At 42.4% G+C, this 18654-nt stretch overlaps 5 protein-coding genes across 12 annotated transcripts in view; 2 read left to right on the top strand and 3 right to left on the bottom strand.

Moving 5' to 3' along the window:
* Positions 1 to 2026, bottom strand: part of LOC108162534 (anoctamin-8) — a 39378-nt gene extending 37352 nt beyond the window's left edge. For 6 of the 7 annotated variants that reach the window (XM_017297313.2, XM_017297315.2, XM_017297316.2 and 3 more), the window contains exon 1: positions 1252 to 2026. The gene's annotated coding sequence lies outside the window, so the exon portion shown is untranslated. The remainder of the gene's footprint in view (positions 1 to 1251) is intronic. The other variant, XM_033392588.1, reaches the window with a different exon arrangement.
* A 106-nt stretch (positions 2027 to 2132) lies between these two features.
* Positions 2133 to 15238, bottom strand: LOC108162537 (ATP-dependent RNA helicase vasa). Of its 2 annotated transcripts, none has more exons than XM_033392592.1 (10): positions 15136 to 15238; positions 11291 to 11345; positions 11185 to 11227; positions 8282 to 8333; positions 8044 to 8218; positions 3998 to 4254; positions 3189 to 3932; positions 2909 to 3122; positions 2572 to 2843; positions 2133 to 2478 (listed from the first exon to the last, which is right to left on the bottom strand). In XM_033392592.1, exons 4-10 carry the CDS (start codon positions 8300 to 8302, stop codon positions 2425 to 2427), a joined length of 1737 nt encoding a protein of 578 aa, XP_033248483.1. In that variant the 5' UTR covers positions 8303 to 8333; positions 11185 to 11227; positions 11291 to 11345; positions 15136 to 15238; the 3' UTR covers positions 2133 to 2424. The 2 variants fall into 2 exon arrangements, with proteins under 2 accessions (XP_033248483.1, XP_033248484.1); XM_033392593.1 differs by lacking the exon at positions 15136 to 15238 and adding an exon at positions 14666 to 14877.
* On the bottom strand, positions 4606 to 8016 carry LOC117188598 (sister chromatid cohesion protein solo). Its single transcript, XM_033392591.1, has 2 exons — positions 6818 to 8016; positions 4606 to 6296 (listed from the first exon to the last, which is right to left on the bottom strand). The coding sequence occupies exons 1-2, from the start codon at positions 7864 to 7866 to the stop codon at positions 4736 to 4738; spliced, it is 2610 nt and encodes an 869-aa protein (XP_033248482.1). The 5' UTR covers positions 7867 to 8016; the 3' UTR covers positions 4606 to 4735.
* Positions 9034 to 13352, top strand: LOC108162538 (plasminogen activator inhibitor 1 RNA-binding protein). Its single transcript, XM_017297321.2, has 4 exons — positions 9034 to 9157; positions 9429 to 10229; positions 11400 to 11669; positions 11757 to 13352. The coding sequence occupies exons 2-4, from the start codon at positions 9467 to 9469 to the stop codon at positions 12272 to 12274; spliced, it is 1551 nt and encodes a 516-aa protein (XP_017152810.1). The 5' UTR covers positions 9034 to 9157; positions 9429 to 9466; the 3' UTR covers positions 12275 to 13352.
* Positions 15239 to 16009: 771 nt separating the features above from the next.
* Positions 16010 to 17356, top strand: LOC108163845 (transcription elongation factor S-II). The gene is made up of 3 exons (XM_017299362.2): positions 16010 to 16118; positions 16253 to 16339; positions 16405 to 17356. The coding sequence occupies exons 2-3, from the start codon at positions 16268 to 16270 to the stop codon at positions 17272 to 17274; spliced, it is 942 nt and encodes a 313-aa protein (XP_017154851.1). The 5' UTR covers positions 16010 to 16118; positions 16253 to 16267; the 3' UTR covers positions 17275 to 17356.
* The last annotated feature ends 1298 nt before the right edge of the window (positions 17357 to 18654 follow it).

Below are 18654 nucleotides of genomic sequence, written 5' to 3'. Positions count from 1 at the left end.
CAGTCATTACCCTCAACGACAATGACGAGGACTCTCCCCAAAAAAAAAACGAGGGGGAACGTTGTGAGTTGCTGCGGAGACCGCAACTCTACAGTTATACCCGATACTAAGTCAGTATGGCTCTCCTCCGGCAGACGCCGCTAATATTGAACGACACGACAAGGAGTGCGTGCGAGAGAGACAGAAAATCAGTCTGAGCGCGACGTCGGGCGCTGCGTAGCCACTGCAAATTGATTTGTTACTTTTGGCTATAAAAATGATCTGATCTGATCCAGATTCAGCAATCTGATAGATACGGTCATTATCTATGATTCTGCGTTTTTAGTTTTCTCGAATGTGCAATATTGTGGATGCAACAGATTTTCGTCCTTTGTGGGGGCGGAAAAGGGTGGGGCGAAATTCTGAGATATACGTTTAATAGTCTCTGAGATTTGTGGATGCCCCAGATTTTCGTCCTTTGCGGGGGCGGAAGGGGGTGTGGCGAAATTTGGACACGAAACGGTCAAGGTCCGATATCACAGGAGTGTGGATACCAAATTTGGTTGCTCTGGCTCTTATAGGTTCTGAGATCCTTGAACTCATATTTTTCAATTGGCAAAGCCGACCATGAAACCTGTGTGTTGGAGAGAGACAGAGCGAGAAAGAATGAAATTGTTATCTTGATTCTGGCTATAATAATTATACGATCTGGTTGAGATTTTACACTCTAGAACATATAGTCATCCTCTACGATTCTGCGTTTTTGGTTTTATCGTATCTTTAAAAATGTGGATGCCACAGATTTTCGTCCTTTGTGGGGGCGGAAGTGGGCGGGGCGAAGTTTTGAAATATTTTTGTAGCAGTGACGTATCACAGAAGTCTGGATCCAAAACATCGTTGCTCTAGATCTTATAGTCTTTGAGCACTAGGCGCTGAAGGGGACGGACGGACGGACGGACAGACAGACAGGGCTCAATCGACTCGGCTATTGATGCTGATCAAGAATATATATACTTTATGGGGTCGGAAACGATTCCTTCTGGACGTTACACACATCCACTTTTACCACAAATCTAATATACCCCCCAATACTCATTTTGAGTATCGGGTATAAAAACCCATCCAACAATCCAAAGTGCGTACAACTACTACGCGTAGTTTTTCCTCACAGCTAAAGAACCTTTTGGGCCCCTTCAGGCGAACAACGAAAACACCATTGAAAACTGTTTGCTTATTTCATAATCGCTTCTTGCATTTAGGTTAAACAATTACCAAAAACACCAGACACTTATAATAGTTAATGCACAAAGCCAAATGGTTGAAACTATTCATTTGGTTAGCATGCTCTCAGGCAGAAAGCCATTCTATCTTTCGGTCATATAGAAATTATACTTTTTCGTTTCATTTATTAACTGTTTAATATTACTTTTCTTTGTTTTTGTTGGAATTTAGTTGGAAAGCGCGCCGAAAGCGCGTGTTTGCACGCTGGGAAATGCCGTCAGAGACTGAAACCGTCTGCCTTCACATGTCCGAGGCAGCGTGAATCCCACCACGAAGAGCAGCCAAAGGCGTGGTGGCTTTCGTCATTTATTGATTTTGTCTCGGCTGTGCGTGTGTCGCAAAGACAGAAAACGCAGAAACGTAGCTTTTGTTTGTGGCGGTGGGAGGGACGAAGATTCGCAGACGCAGGGCGAGTCCAGACGAGGCAATCCAAAAAGCCGGCTTCAAGCCGTAAAAGAGAGCCAAAGAGAGAGAGAGAGAGAGAGTAATGGCAAACACAGGCGGTGAGACAAACAACAAACATGAAACATAAAGGATGAGTCCATAAAGACAAACATATGATTATACTCGGTACAAAGGGAGAACTCGAAGGGTATGTCGTTTTGAATGACATTTTCGCAACAGATGGAGGAAAGCCTCTTAAGGAATCTAATCCACTAGCGCCAGTGATAAGAACTTTGATTATAGGATATTAAAGTACTACGATAGAAAGCCATCACCAAGAGCAAAGCTATAATACACTTGCATGATTTAAACAAAATGTAAATAATTTTCACAACGGGATAAGCACGAACAGAATATTCTAATAGGGGTATACATTTGTGTCCAAGTGGATTAACTAGTATTAGTTAAAACAGAATATTCTATAATACTTAAGATATCTCTCAATATTTATGTGAATCTCTACAATATCATAGCTTCAATTGGATAACAAATTCCAATAGAGTAAAAAAGCTTTGTTATAATCTTAAAATAACAAGATTTTTACGGGACATTTATGCAAGGAGAGAAGAGAAGTGCTCAACCCACAACATCATGTGCACCTCCACTTTTCTCTCTTTGCTTAAATCAAAATAACATTGTTTTCTAGCAACAGAATATATAAAAATGTATATTATAAAGGCTTCATATATATATATTGTTTTTTTTTTTAGTCAGAGCGACCTAGTCCCATTCCTCGTCATCTTCTACAGCTGAAGCTTCCTGGATGACATTTCCCTGTTTGTGCAGTGCAGAAAATGGATCATAATTAGTACAACAATTTAAAGCTATTATGTAATTTCTATTAATTGTTTAATATTTAAAACTTACACTTCCGCGAACATCATAGCCACCAAACTGGGCCCCGCAACCGCCATGGCCACCGACACCACTCAAAACGCGTAGAAAATCGGGCACTACCTGGTCAGATCCCTCAAGAATTTTCACCAGATCTGTGGCCAAGCCCGAATCCTGCCCGGGATCAAAGAACGAAGTGGCCCGACCATTATTTCCCACACGCCCGGTGCGTCCAATACGATGAACATAGTCATCAATGGTCTTGGGCATATCGAAGTTAACGACATGCTTGACGTTCTTAATATCTGATCAGAAATGCATCAAAATGGAACGTAAATCATCTGAATATTCATTTAAATTTATAGATTACCTAGACCACGAGAAGCAACCGATGTGGCAATGAGCACTTTCATCTTGCCAGTCTTAAAGTCGCGCAGAGCCTGTTCGCGCTGACTCTGTAGTCGATCGCCATGAATCGAAGTTGTGGGATGCTCGGTTTCCGACAAATATGAGGCCAGAAAATCGGCGCCACGTTTGGTCTCAACGAAGACAATGGTGCCATCGGCGCCTTCTTTCAAAATGTCCTATAAAATTAATCAATTATTTAGGGAGGGGGGGATTCAATGGTATGGACTAGGGTCAGTGCTTACAATTAATTTGGGGCGCTTGTTGAACTTTGTGATCTCATAGATTGTCTGCTTGACATCAGAACAAGCACCGCCAACAACGCCAATAGTTACAAATATATAGTTGTTGAGAAACTCGCCAGCCATGCGCTGGATCTCCTGGGGGAATGTAGCCGAAAACATCAAGGTCTGATGCTGGGCGCGCATTGTGCAGTGAGTGACAATCTTGCGCATGCTTTCCGAGAAGCCCATGTCCAGCATGCGATCGGCCTCGTCCATGACAAGGAAACGGGTATCGTCGAAAGTGATGAAAGCACGCTCCACAAAATCAAGCAGACGCCCTGGGGTGGCAATCAGCAGATGGCATCCCATCATAATCGACTCGTTCTGGTACTTGACCGAAGTGCCGCCATACAAAATGCTGATCTTCAAATACGACTCGTGACTGAACTTCCTAGCCTCGAGATAGATCTGAATGGCCAACTCGCGAGTGGGCGATACGATCACAGCCTGTGGCTTGCCAATCTCCAGATCGGCGGCATCGTTCAACAATGCGTTGAGTATCGGCAAGAGGAAGGCGGCCGTCTTGCCAGAACCAGTCTGGGCACAGGCCATCAGGTCACGGCCAGCGGCAATCACCGGTATGGCGACCTTTTGAATGGGCGTGGCCAACTTATAGCCCGATTTCATCACATTTGCCGCGATAATATCCCTCAATTTAGCATCTTCGAACTTCTTTATGGCAGCTGGTGGATTATCGCCGCTTACCTATTGAAATATCAATTCAATTTAGTATCAATTCGGAGTTTTAAAATGACTGTCGAGAGACTTACCTTCACAGGAATATTATCATACTTCGAAAAATTGATGCCCGATGAGATGCCAGTGCTGAAAATCTCAGCTTCATCGGTGGATGGTTCTGGCGGGATGTAGAACTCCCGCTTTTTGTCTTCATTTTCTCCGTCCTTGTTGTTATTCAGATCGTCTTCATCGTCATCGTTCCGACGACGACGTTCTTTCCGTTCTCCGCGTTCTTCGCCGTCGCCGCGCTCTCCACGGTCGCGATTAAAGCCTCCACGGCGTCCTTCGCCTGAATTACAAATACATTTTTAGTAAATATTAAATTTAAAATTTACACAGCAGAAGAAAAACAGAATAATTTAAGAAATAAGACATCACACTTTATATAGTTTTAATAACTTTAAGGAGGACAAAATGGTTGATAATAACACAGAAAATAAACATTAAACAAAAACTATATTGTTATATAATATCAATATTCAAAATTGTCAAAATTTCTTTGTAAAACTGCAACTTTTTTTAAAAAAGACTAAAGCCTGATGAATTCTATTAAAAGATTAATAAGTAATAAAATTATAAATATTTCCATTCAATAATGAAAGGATATTTTTTAAAATTGAAGATATAATATAATCTCTTAGTCAAATTGAAATAAATTCTTCAATTAAATTATTAAATTAATTGTGGTCAAATGTGGTATAAAACTTAAAAACGAATTATATATTTATGAAATATAAATATTCAAAAATACTGATAATGAATGAGACCGATTAATTCAACGAAAAGAATCTCCCATCGTCGCATAGCGTCACAATGCCTGCCGTCTTCAAGTCCAGGACATAGCGAAAGGCATTCGCCGCATCTAGGCGGTTCCTGATGAACGATGCATTCTGCAGATCCACCTGTGGCAACGTGATGAGCGCCTCCAACAGACCATGGACAAGCTGCAGCTTTGACCGTGGCATATTCAAAATGATATCTGAATCGTAGGTCTGCACAGCGGGAAAGCAGCGATTATTTGTCTCTGTACCACTGCTGCTGCTCTCTTCTGCGGGGTACTGGTGCTGATCGCTGAGATGCTTCTGATGATCGAACATCAGCCGGATCTTGTCCTTGTGCTTGAGTAGGAAAGCTACGTTTTCCACGAGTTGCAAACTATCCTCGGTGGCCACGTTCTGCTGCAAAGACGACGCTTGCACGAATGTTATTTCTTCACTCCGATCTTCGGATCCTCCCGTTTGATCTATGGCTGGACATACTGATGATCCTCTTGACTGTTCTTTGGCTCTGTCCAGATTTAATGGTGGCAGAATTTGCACATCAGTGACGACAGCGTGCTCACTTAAGTCGGCTAAGGAGGGGATTGTGGGCTGTAACACCTGTACCACCGGAAGGGGATCCATTATTTCTATATTCGGTACTGCGCTCACTGATATATTGGGCAATGATTCATTTAAGATTTCTGGAAGAACCGAAGGATCTACCAGTGCTTCATCTGGCGGTAGTGGCGGCGCTACTTGCTGGGGCTGTTCCTGCACTTCTGGCACCGTAATCATCTTTAGAGAATGTGCGACCACGTCTGTCGCCTCTTGTAGTAAAGTGGCCATAAAACTCATTGTAATCTCAGTATTGACACGCGGCAGTTCACCCTGTATGTGCTCTGGATTTTCTTGATGTCGTATGTCTTCTGATGCTGGATCTGCTCGATGTCCTATGTCTTCTGATGCTGGATCTGCTCGATGTCCTATGTCCTCTGATGCTGGATCTGCTCGACGTTCTATATCCACTGATGCTGGAATTGCTCGACGTGCCCTTTTTGGTGGTCGTGGAGGTGGCGTTTCATAGTAGTTCCTCGTTATTTGTCCGCGTGCTCGAAACACCGCACTCCATTCACGTGGAGAAGTCGGCGAGGCCACTGCTACCGCTCCTGGCGCGCCTTCTGGTAACGCTTCCACTGTACCTTCAGCCACTGCTTCTGGTGTGCCTTCAGCTGCTCGTTCTACTGCTGCTAATGGCGAATCCAACGACATCTCCAGCACACGCGGCAACATGGTGAGGTTACGCTGTTGCACCTGCTGCTCCTCGTCGATCACTGGCAGAAACGGACGAAATGGTGTGGCTCCAAGTCGAGAGCGTACCATCGTGGAACCGCTGTCATCCACCTCCATCGACTGTCCTTTGCCGCTGTCCACCATTTGTGATGGCATCGGAAACTCCGCCTCTAATGAAAACTCCGGTGGCAACGAGAGTGCACCCTCGGATCCGGGCATCATAAGAGGAGTTCTATCCTCATCGAGCAGCAGACTCGACGATCTCGGAATAAATGTCAAGCTGCGGAACGTACATACATTAACAGAATGGTACATCTTAATTGAATCAGATTCGGAAAACAACGGAAGCTAGATTCTTCACAGAAAGACAGACGGAAGTCAGTGGTTTGTCTGAAACAAAAAAGTGGGGTAATCTCTCTCTCTCTAAATCTCTGTCTCTCGCTGGATCATCGAAGGATGTACCAAATAAACATTTATATGTGGAAATGACAGAACCATGCTAAAATTCAATTTAAAAATAAGATGTACAAGGCATTAACGTAGTAGGCCTGCGATTTAGACTTTTAACTTCATGAAAAGCACGTAACAGTCGTCGTATTTTCTGTGAGAAAATTTTTTAAAAAAAGATAAAAATTGAATTGAATTGACTAAATTGTGTTTGCATGTTTTTCTAAACGTTCTCCGTTCGTTCTTGCGTTGTGCAAGATCTGATTGCATCGAAGGCTACTCCAGAGAATCCCCCGTATAGAAGGTAAGCGGGGAAAACAATCCAAGAGGATAGAAAAGATGAGATAGGCGTACCCGTCGTGGATGCTATTTGTTAGTGGTGTGGATGTTGCGGCCACACGTGGACCGCCTGTATCATCGTCGTGCGTCGACACGTTGCGACTGAAGTAGGCTCCATCGGGGGTGTCCTGCTTCTGCGACTGTTGCTCACGCGCCACATTGATCTGAAGTCCGCTGGCCTGCGTGCTCGAGTAGCCGCCGCCGTCCCCATCTGCTTGCAGCTCCTGTTCCTGCAGTTCCTGCAGCTCCTGTTCCCGCAGTTCCTGCAGCACCCGCTGCTCCATTTGCTGAACTGCTCTATTTGCCCCCACGTCAGATACCACATCCGGCAGTTCGTATTCCTGCCAAGCCCATGGTCTCCGTAGTTCTCGTGGTGGTTGTGGCATTCGATCTTTCAGCTGTCTTATTGAACCAAAGTTCAACGCCATCACCATCCTGTGCTCCTGCATATAGTTATCACTGAACCAGTGGGCAAATCTCGTCGCGTCAAAAGTGGAAGGAAGTGCTGCTGCCTCATCTTCTGACGAGGATTCATATGGGAGTACAGCTCCTTGGTTCTCCCTATTCAAGTTACGGCCGTTTCTGTAGAGATCTATGAAGTGCCGAATTTGTTCTGCTTCCTCCGAGGGTGGGGACGCAGTTCTACGACGTCTGCGTCCTCTGCCACGCATTTGCATTGCTCTGCTCTGACGATACCTGGCTACCACAGTGTGATCAAAATCGTTCAACTCGCCCAAATCTGCCCTGTTTTTCATGTGCATTTCCTGGAGCTGTCTAAACATATTCTCATTCTGCCTTCGACCAGATTCCGTCTCGTTTAGCATTTGCTCGATTTCCTCTATAATGCGATGTGACCTGACTGCCATTTCCTGAATCTGTTTCTCCTTCTCCTCGCGATCATGACGCTGCAGAGCATTCCATTCGCTGGTCACCAGCGCTTTAAATGCTGTGAACAAGTAATCGCGAAGCTCGCGCACCTTCGGCATTGTGGTGTATGCTCGCAGATCGAGGTTATCGAGGAAGTAGATCAACACATCCCTGTCCCAGCTAGAAGGTATCTTCATCTGCACTCGATTGGCTGATTGGCAGCAATGTGAAGAGAAAGAGATCCCTACCGAGCATGGGGGACAGTGGGAGGACAACGAAAAAAAACTACATTACAAAACAAACACAAACACACACATAGCTTATATCGTGATTATTTAAACCAGGAAATGCAACACAAAATTATAGATCTTTACCATTTTCATCGTCATAGCGACGTCCATGATACCCTGCGCCTCCGCCGCCATGTCCTCCGCGGTAACTGCCGCCACCATCGGGGCCTCCTCCACGGCTTGCGGTTGTCTGTGGAGTCTCCTCGTCGCTCCAACCATCTACCTCCTTCGCTTTTGTTCCTTGATTGGAATCGACTTCCTGGAGAGAGATTCATTAGAAATTGGAAAATTTGAAATGCTTATGTGTAAGACATATATGTACCTCTTCGCTCCAGTCTGACATTTTCGAAAAATTCAAGTTTTTTTTAAGTTATCTGAAATACAGAAATTTAAAAGTTAATATCAAAATCATAACCAGTTTTCTTTACATTTAATATAATTTAAAGTACATCTCCTCAAAGCAAATATCTAGGAAATCGTTTTAAAAGTAACACGTTCAAGAATTTAAAAGTGGCGCCAAATACAAAACAGTCGATAACCGATTTCATTGATCAGAGCACAGCATTTAGTTATTTTTTCGACCAAACACACAATTCAACTAGCAGGTTACCTTGCGCGAATTTTTTTCAATGTTTATTAATATTTAGAAGAAAAAAAGTGTATAAGTTGCTTAAAATAATTGAATAAAGTACGCTGCCGCCACTGAAAAAATAGCCAATAGCCGATTGTCGATAGTCCCTTAACTCGGAATGGTTTTTACTTTCCACCCAATCTTTTCAACCTATATGCACAATTAAATCAATTTAATGTATTTAATTTAATTAAATATGTTTCTTTTATGTGTATTTTCAGCTTATCCCAATTGATGGCATCCAAATCTTCAATTAAGTGTTTAATTGTGTCGACTGTGTAGGGCTGCCACCTCAATAGTAGTCGAGAGAGTTGCCAGCAAACCTACTTTTATCTGACAACTGGTCGATTGTTTGCCATTCACCCGGTGACGAGAGCAGCAAAAACGTGAGTTTCTGTTTTTCTATGTATACCAAGAACACATGTGGGCTTGCTTAACTGTATGCGTGAGCAGGCCATGTGCGTGTGCAGTCGTTAGCGTGTATGTGTAGGTAATACTAGCAGCGAGGCGAAGAAACGCTGAAAATTAAGGTTAGAGAGCAGCAGCCACCAACAGCCAGCGAGAAAAGTAAGGAAAAATCCGCGCACAGCGAGGCAAAATTAAAATAAAAAACACAAAATTCATTCCACACGCACCAGCAGCACACAAAATATATTGTGCAAATGAAAAAAATCTAGTTTTCCGTGTGCACAAACGACATTCGATTCGATTCCAATTTCCATTGTGTGACAGAAAACCTCAACTCTCGTTTGCATAAATCATCGTGTGTCGTGTGTGTGTGGAGAGGGTGTGAAGGAAAGAAAAATCAATTTAGAACTGTGTAAAAATTCTTTTGCAGGCAAGCAAAGCAGCCAAGAGCCACAGAAACCTCAAATCATGGATAGCGCCGGTAAAAATCGTTATGAACTCTTGTTCATGGACGATGATGTTTCCGAACCATTAGATAATCTTGTGGCGGCGACCGCTGCCGTAGCAGCCGCAACAGCAGCCAGCAAGAAGAAGCAGCCACAGCCTGCCGCGGGCGGTGCTGCCGCCGCATCGGCAGCCACCAAGAGTGGTGCCGTCAAGGTGGCCAAGACAGCAGCCGCTGGCGGAGGACCAAACGCTAAGAAACCAAATCAGGCCGAAAAGGAGAACAAGCCAAATGCTCTCAACAAAAATAATAACAACAACGAAGGCAAGAAGCCCGCTACGACCACGGACAAACAGTTCAACAAAGACAACAGCAGCGGCGGTTACAAGCAAGGCGGCAGCGGCGGCGTCGGTGGTGCTCCCCGTCCAGGCGGCGGCTTTGGCAACAGAACACGTGAATTCGGCACCGGTCAAGGACAGGGACAAGAGCGGGAACAACGGGGACAGGGCCAGCAGCGTGAGCGCAACGTGAACTTCCGTCAACAGAATGGTGGTGGCGTGCGCGATGGAAATGGAAATGGCAACTACGAAACACGTGAGCAGCGCAACAACCGCCGCAATGTCCGTGAGAATGGCCCTGGTGGACCTCCCGATGGTCAGCCCCGTCCGTATCGCGGCCAGGGTAACAGTGGTGCTGGCGGTGATCGCCCACCTCGCCAGAATCGCAACTTTGATGGACAGAACAGGAAGCGGGAATTCGATCGTCAGTCTGGATCCGACAAAACTGGTGAGTGTAGTAGCCAATGGACGATTGGGAGCTGTAGCGGTAGCGGGTGCAGGGGAACACATCATGGCATGGCAGACGGACATAACCACAAACAAAATGCCCGCCCACCAGAAAACCGAATATGAAAATTTTTACGAAAAAAAACCACAATTTTTTCCATGACAACCAAAAACAAAATCAGCGGGCGGGCGCAAAGGCAGGGGGGGAGGGGGGTTGGTAACCAAACAGACATTCCAATGTTTATACCTATTCAATTATCATGATTATGACAATCTGTTTCTTGATTAAAAGGAAGGTACTATTGAAATATGAATCGTAAAATTGTAGGTAAAAATTACAATATTCATAAAATTTTCGCCAAGTTTAAACCAATTAAGGCACAAAAACATCATGAGAGACACGCGGAAACGACGAATTAAATCTTTTGCTCACGTGGTGGTGGGATTTTCGTTAGATCAAGCCAAATCAATATTAATCGGAAAACATACAAATTTCTATATAACCTCATACCCGCCGCCTCATCTTTCTTTCACTATTTCACTATTCATTTTTGGAATATCCAAAATTAAAGTCCCAAAAAGTTCAAGCAAAGCAAAGAGCAGAGAAAAATCTCACTGCCTGCCTCAGACGCCAAGTGGAAAATGTGAAAATGTGTTAAAAATAGTTTGCGCGTCTTTCTGGCGGCGTTTTCTTTTACGTTGACAAGTATATGATTGTAGGAGGCCCATTTTGTTTCAGAGCAAACATGAATACCTCTGCAGAGCAAGTGTTTTATTCCGTATAATCTGATTTTACAGCACACAATCGTTTAGCATGTGTGCTGGCTTATCTATCACTAGGCAAAGGTGAAGGTAGTAAAAATTTAAGGGGGTCCGCCATGGAATTACAATCGGACTTTACAGAATCAAACAACTTTAGCTGTAAATATAGGTTTTGAAAATTTCCTTTCACTTACCAAAAACAAAAATCAACCAGTTGAAGGCTTCTGAATGCTTCTTCTGTAAGATAAATAAAAACAAAAAATTAGTAAAAAGTCATAAGAATACAGTAAAACAACTTACTTTGCGATCTGCTTTGGACTTCCTTCGGGAAAAAAAAACCTTAATTCTTCTCCTTCTATAAATAAATAAGAAAATGGTTTTAATGGATTTTTTGTTTTACATTTCGCAGGTGTTAAGGCAATTGATAAGCGCGATGGAGCTGGCGCCCACAACTGGGGTTCGGTCAAGGAGGCCATTGATGATGTGAACAAGAACGAAAGCGAGACATGTGTGAACAATGCCGATGGAGAAAACAAGGCCAACGAGTCTGGAAATGAACAGCAGAGCGAGCAGCAGGCAGCCGCCGAGGAAGAGACCAAAGAGCTGACATTGGACGAGTGGAAGGCACAGCAGGGGCAGCGCGCTAAGCCCACCTTCAATATACGCAAGGCCGGAGAAGGTGCGTAACATATGATAGCTTCCTAGCCCTCCTGCAGTGGGATGGAATAATCGAATACTAATTGAAACCTTGTGTGTATTTTCTCAGGTGAGGACACATCGCAGTGGAAGAAGATGGTCGTACTGACCAGCAACAAAAAGAAGGAAAATGAGAGCGAAGAGGAACTTGAATACGACCCTGCCATGTACCCACAGCGCGTTGGCCGCCAGCAGCGCGTTCTCAATATCCAGTTTAACTTCAACGACGGTCGTCGCGGTCCAGGCGGCTTTGGCGGACGCGGTGGTCGCGGCGGACCACGTGTCGGCGGCGGTATTGGTCGCGATGGACCCCGTCCTGAGGGCGGCAATCGTGGCGGACCACGTGATGGACCCCGTGATGGCCCGCCATCGGGTCCTCGCCAGAACACTGAGGAAGGAGCTGCTGCTGGTGCCACATCGGCACCAACAAACAACCGGCCGCCAATCGAGCGTCGCGGTCCAGGAGCCAACAACAGTGGTGGTGGTGCTGGCGGTTTGGGCGGTGGCGCCAAGCGTTTCGGCAATGAGCGGCAACAGAATGCCGCCCCCAAGGTGAACGATGAGCGCCAGTTCCCGACACTGGCCTAAGCGAGGAGTTCCTCAAATTTTAAACACATTTTGGTGACTGATCTGGGATTGTTCGCGGCGGCAAAGGTGTACTAGAAGGACTAGCTAGCTGGCAGGCGGCTCTGGAGCAGGTTACCAAAATGAAAAACTAATAAATTACATATATCACAGACAAATACAAGAAACAAATTTCTAAAACAAATTGTAGCCGCCATGAAAAGCCAAAAGCAACAAAACAACAACACGAAACAGCTATGCAGAAAATGGAAAATAAAAATAATACATATATATAGAAATATATGATGAAAACAAAAGCAATTTTAGTTTATGCGTGGCGCTCACTAATCAGGTTTTTTACAAGTAAAATCGCGATCAAGCTGAAACTTCGTATAAACTAGTCGGAAGAAGAAGAAATAAGAGAAGAGAAGAGAAGACACTACTGACACACCACCCACACCCACACCTGCACACACATCCCCATTTCACTTAGGATTGAAAAATTGTAATTGAAATGTCATGTCCATTCAAAATCGACATTCGTATAAGAGAGAGAGATTTGTTTTCCAATATGGCGGCTGCGGCGTTTAAGAGAAATTATTTTATTACAACAGGCAAATGTATTGTAAATTTGATTTATTTTTTTTTATAATTACGTATATCGTTTTTCTGATCAAACACTCAATAATCATCCTACTAACAATAGAACTAGTACAGTAGCTACAAAGCGTTTAAAAAAGGAACTAAGGAAGAAGAGTGCACGAAGAGAACACATCACCGGCCTGGCGCGGCTTGTGGAAGAAGCAGAGGAAAAGAAAGAAAACTAATACTAAAAAATACACTTCGTAAAAGCATTTTCATTACTCCATACGATTTGTTTTGTTCACTTAAAAACAAATACAATTTTCACGAGGGAAAACTGTACACCTTTTTTTTTATTATTTACCATGTTACAATTTTATTTAAAATAAAGGAAACAACAAAATGGAAAAATATTAAAAGCTGTAGTTCGAAAACAAAAAAACCAAAAGAATAGCAACTGTTAAAGCCCCTGTAATTGTGTTTCTCGATGCAAATTCTATAATTATACATTTAAATTTAATAATTATAAAGCAAATTAATTATGCATCATATATACTACTTTTAATTATAGAAGAAACAAAAAAAAAATGGAAAAAACTGAAACCACATACTGAAAAAAAAAAACATAACTTTAAGAATTATGAAAAAAAAACACACAAAAACAATAAATAAAACAATATTCTAATTAACTATTGGAACAAATATAAACATTTAATAAGTAGATTTACGGGGAAGAACGCTTTCCCTAAAAAGGTCCCAATGCAAGGCAGAGTATAAAAACCATCCTAAACACGCAAAAAGCGATTGTATGATCCCCTGTAAGATTGTTTGCTTTTACAATTAGAAATTGTATAAATTAATAAAAAAAACAATAAAAAAAAACGTATATTCATATGATAGGATACAACAATTGCGAAAAGAAACAACAAATTTTACGACAGCAAAACAAAATACAAAGGAAATAGGGAATAAACCACTTAGAAGAACAAAATATACGAACATTTTTGAAATATTGTATTGTATTTTGACCCAAAGAAAGAAACAAACAAAACCATTCAACCGCAACAGTGTTGAGAAACTCGTTTAAACATAAAACAAAGAAAATTATTTGATAAAAATAAAGAAAAACACACAAAAAAGGTAATATTTCAAACCATCGGTTAAAGGAGGGGGAACGGTTAGAAAGTTCTGGAAAAAACGACCATCGCACAATTACGAATTGGCGCCACACATACGAAGGCACACGAAATACGTGCAAGAGAGCGTAAGTTCTAGGCACGCACACACACGAACAGGGGCGACGCTGTGTGCAGGCATAGTGAAAACGGACGATAGGTGATGGATTGAAAAGGAATGAAAAAACGCTTGGTTTGGCGAATCTTAAATGGGGGTTTTCACGTCGGAATTATTAAACATTATTGTTTATTAAACTATTATTTATAAAATAAACATTAAAAGGCATTTCAAACCGTTAACCGTTTAGTAAATTGTTTAGCGGCACACACAATCTGAAAGAATTCATAAACGGAAAGGGAAGGATGGGAGGAACGCGAAACGAAGAATATTTTCCGAGATTTTAGAATGTATTAATCAGCCATCAAAGGGTTGTGGGGTAAGAAAAATGCAAAAAAGCGCCAGTTTTAGGCACGCACACACACACCGAATGACACGCGTCTGCATTTCCGAAGAAAGGCTTTGCCCCTATTTCCAGAATTCACGTTTTTTCTCGTTGTTGTTAATTTTATCTCTGCGCTAAATAAATGTACATAAAAAACACGCATTTGCTTACAAAAGAACACAAACAGGAGCCGTTGCGCAAACGTTGCAACTTACTTTGTTCACTTTTGTCACCTTTATTCTTTGGTTATGTTTCTCTAACGCTGCGCATCCGTGCAGGTTGGTTTACAGAATAGAAAGACCCGATGTGCGAAAAGTAAACGCACATAAGCCTCGATAAGCCTAAAATCTCGATCTGCGACAGTTGTCAAAACGTAGAGGAAATCGCTTAAATTTGCGCAGAAAACCATAAATTTGCTCTTCGACAACCGTGACAGAACGGTAAAGCCAAAACTGACGATATGCGAAAATGGTTGAAAAGGCATGAACAGATGCTTGGTGATTCTTTAATGGGAGTCTCACGGCGTATTAATTGAATACACATTACACCATATGTACATTTATGAATTAAACATTTAGAGGCATTGTAATTCACATTTTACAAAAATTCCACTATAAATCATGTGTGTTTTCTTGTTGCAATTGTTGCATTCAATTCCAAAACTTCTCAGTTGTGGAAAACTCACCTGTTGTATGTTTCGAGATTATTCCTTTTAATTATGATCTATAGGATTAAAAGCACTACAAAATATGATGGGAGAAACGTGAAACGCAGAAGTTTAAATATCGGCGCCATTTTGTGTATCGATATATCACAACCAGTGTGACCGTGGACTTATCGTTAAAATATACCGTCCGACCCTCCGAAATATACCAAAATATACCGTAAATATACTGACGAATTCAAGTTCTATATTCCTCGTTTTTGATATTCCGTCGAATATAACTAGCTATATAGAACATTTAGCCATGCCATCATAATTTTATACGATTGATGAATCAATTTTCTACACAATTGGTTAGTTTTTAGTCCTTGCTTTTATTGTATTTTGACTAAAACAAGGTTTAAACAAAATAGTTCAACAAAAAAAACAGTCGCAATGTTGCTGGTATTTGAAGACATGATGCGTGTATAGGCCTTTGTACACCCTATTTTGTTAATTTTATATGAAGATGAAAGACCTTTTCTCAAATTGCTATGTTTTTGACTAATTCATGTGTATTATTAGTATCTTGTATGTATTTATCTCGATCCTGATACCTACTGAGCCTTGGATGACAAACATTTTCTCAATTCTATAACATCCATTTCCCCCAGGGTATGTGTGCATGGAATTAGCAGCATGTTTGTGTATGGAATGAGACTCATTGTTGCAAAAGCGAAACTGCGGCGAATCGGGTATTGCCTATATTTCAAGCTATAGATGCCCACTTAGCTTTATCCCATAGACAAATGCATTTTCTACAAGATTGCTTCTTTTAATTACCTTTACGTAATTTATTATGACTAAAATACGGATTTCAAGTAAATACTCGAATTTCTTGACCGTCAGGTGCGTCTGTGAAAATTGCATCCCTGTGTAGTTGCCATGCTTGAGAAATAAACATCGATGTCTATAGCGACATCGATACTAATATAGATGTTTCTCCAGCTCAGAAAAAAAAGCAGGTAAACAACTTTTATTGGAGGGAAAAAGGTTAATTCTTCGTTTAAAAGAAAGTTGCTGTTGAATTGTTGAAAAAAATTGCACCCAGCGAAGGAACGCCGTTAACCTAACTTCTGTTCTGTCATATGCGCTACAGTTTCTGGCGGCCAAAATGAGTGTGGAGGATGAAGTCTTTCGGGTTCAGAAGAAGATGAGCAAGATATCAACGTCGAGCGATGGCTCAGTAAGTATAGGCCCCCAATCTATTGAAGAGTTGTGTTAGTTTATGTTCCACCGCCCCATTTGCAGGGACAGGAACAGGCTTTGGATTTGCTGAAGGCCCTGCAAACGCTGAACATCAACTTGGAGATTCTGACCAAAACGCGCATCGGCATGACCGTCAATGAGCTGCGAAAAAGCAGCAAGGACGACGAGGTGATTGCTCTGGCCAAGACCCTGATCAAGAATTGGAAACGCTTTCTGGCCAGCCCGGCCCCAACCACCCCCAACAACAGCACTGCCGCCGGCAAGGACAGCTCGAACAGTAGTGCCTCCAAGTCGTCGAGTTCCAGCAAGTCCGCCAGCAAGGAGAAGTCTAGCAGTAGCAGCAGCTCCTCCTCGAGGGACAAGCGCGAGGAGAAGAAGGTCTCGTCGTCTCAGACTTCCTTCCCCTCCGGCGGCATGACGGATGCCGTGCGCTTGAAGTGCCGCGAAATGCTGACCACCGCTCTGAAGATGGGTGAGGTGCCCGAAGGTTGTGCCGAGCCCGAGGAAATGGCCGCCGAACTAGAGGATGCCATTTATTCGGAGTTCAAGAATACGGACATGAAGTACAAGAATCGCATTAGATCGCGTGTGGCCAATCTGAAGGACCCAAAAAATCCGGGTCTGCGCGGCAACTTCATGTGCGGCGCCGTCTCTGCCAAGCAGCTAGCCAAAATGACTCCCGAGGAGATGGCCAGCGACGAGATGAAGAAACTGCGCGAGAAGTTCGTCAAGGAGGCCATCAACGATGCACAGCTGGCCACCGTACAGGGCACCAAGACAGATCTCCTCAAGTGCGGCAAATGCAAGAAGCGCAACTGCACCTACAACCAGCTGCAGACGCGATCCGCCGACGAGCCCATGACCACTTTTGTCATGTGCAACGAGTGCGGCAATCGCTGGAAATTCTGCTAAGTCCCCCCTGCAACCCCCAACCTTGTAGCCCCCTATGAATCCAAAAAGTAACCCCACATATAATTATTACATTGTAAAGCTACGACTACTTTTTTGTATTTGCCCGCTTGAGAAAGCGCATATTCACATTCACTGACCACCTAGCGAGGAAATTTCAATAAAAATAAAACTATTGATAAAATAAAATCAATTCTGTCTGCTCGAGTGCCGGTGATAATGGGTTGATTGGGTGGGTGGGTGGGGGGGGGGGGGGGGGGGGGGGGGGGGGAGGGTCTGATAATAATCGTGCATTTTGTTGTTGCGGGTACAGTACTCGTCTAATTTTTGATACCAGAAAATATCTATCTTGACTATCGGCATGTATGTTGGTGTATTCCGTCGGCAGGGGGTGTTAGCACAACGAGGTGTAGAACTAATAAAGGAAAACTCAAGACGTAAATTTTCTTATTGTTTTATTATTATTATTATTATTATTATTATTATTATGGTCTGGAACACGCAAAAGTATTTTGTTATTGAACTTTCTTGGACTGACTCAGCTGCAAGGTAACCGTTTACGGTCTATTATATATTTCTTTTATGTATTCTCAATATGAATTTTAATGATAATTAAATGAAATGGAGTATAAATACTGTCCGTAGACACTTCCGTTGCATTACATCACACTTACGTTTTTACCTAAATATGTAGTTAATATATAACAAATATGTAGCTACTGTGTAGTTACCATGTACAAAAATACGTTTTTATTAACTTTTTTAGTCAAAATACAATAAATGGGAGTACTTAAAAGTAGTTAATCTTGTAGAAAATTTATTCATCAATAGGATAAAACTATGTGGGCAGGGTTGATGGTTTTAGTTAGGCAGCATTATTCAACGGAATATCAAAATTGAGCAATAGGAACGATTACTCTCTTTTGTATTTTTGGTTTGACCTTTTTCGCTAAAAACCTTTTTTAGACTAAATCCAATAAAAGCCAGTATTTAAAATATACCAGTCAAGTAGAAAATGGATTCTTTAACCGAATAAAATTATGAGGGCAGGGCTGAGGGTTATATCTAGATAGTAATATTCCACGAAATATCAAAATCGAGGAATATAGTTTGCAAACATGGACAAAAAACGATTAACCCATGTCGGCTAAAATACACTCCACGAATATGATGAAGCTTGAAGAATTGTAGCTCAGTTCAGGTGAAAGATATCGTGGTTTTTCTTTTAAGTAAAAACAAAGGACATGATGAGTCTACAAGAAAAATGGTTATTAGTATTGTTTATCGTGGTTTAACTCAAGTTGTTCACCGGTTTAAATAAGGGGGGCTTTAGTGGCCTAATAATCCCAGCTGTTCTGACTGTTCGGGCTGCTAATTTGTGGA

Source organism: Drosophila miranda, chromosome 4, assembly GCF_003369915.1.
Source record: "Drosophila miranda strain MSH22 chromosome 4, D.miranda_PacBio2.1, whole genome shotgun sequence".
Classification (NCBI taxonomy): Eukaryota; Metazoa; Arthropoda; class Insecta; order Diptera; family Drosophilidae; genus Drosophila; species Drosophila miranda.
The sequence above is the reverse complement of the archived record's forward strand: the minus strand, read 5'-3'. Positions and strand labels throughout refer to the sequence as shown.

What these genes read in the sequence shown, in the direction of transcription:
- LOC117188598 (XM_033392591.1), bottom strand. Translation starts at nt 7,866, where the DNA reads ATGAAGATACCTTCTAGCTGGGACAGGGATGTGTTGATCTACTTCCTC. An exon ending in ACAAATAGCATCCACGACGG is followed by an intron (nt 6,297 to 6,817) that starts GTACGCCTATCT and finishes TACGTTCCGCAG; the next exon opens with CTTGACATTTATTCCGAGAT.
- LOC108162537 (XM_033392592.1), bottom strand. Translation starts at nt 8,302, where the DNA reads ATGTCAGACTGGAGCGAAGAG. An exon ending in ATGATAATATTCCTGTGAAG is followed by an intron (nt 3,933 to 3,997) that starts GTAAGTCTCTCG and finishes ATATTTCAATAG; the next exon opens with GTAAGCGGCGATAATCCACC. An exon ending in ACAAGCGCCCCAAATTAATT is followed by an intron (nt 3,123 to 3,188) that starts GTAAGCACTGAC and finishes TTAATTTTATAG; the next exon opens with GACATTTTGAAAGAAGGCGC.
- LOC108162538 (XM_017297321.2), top strand. Translation starts at nt 9,467, where the DNA reads ATGGATAGCGCCGGTAAAAATCGTTATGAACTCTTGTTCATGGACGAT. An exon ending in GTCTGGATCCGACAAAACTG is followed by an intron (nt 10,230 to 11,399) that starts GTGAGTGTAGTA and finishes TACATTTCGCAG; the next exon opens with GTGTTAAGGCAATTGATAAG. An exon ending in TATACGCAAGGCCGGAGAAG is followed by an intron (nt 11,670 to 11,756) that starts GTGCGTAACATA and finishes GTATTTTCTCAG; the next exon opens with GTGAGGACACATCGCAGTGG.
- LOC108163845 (XM_017299362.2), top strand. Translation starts at nt 16,268, where the DNA reads ATGAGTGTGGAGGATGAAGTCTTTCGGGTTCAGAAGAAGATGAGCAAG. An exon ending in CAACGTCGAGCGATGGCTCA is followed by an intron (nt 16,340 to 16,404) that starts GTAAGTATAGGC and finishes CCCCATTTGCAG; the next exon opens with GGACAGGAACAGGCTTTGGA.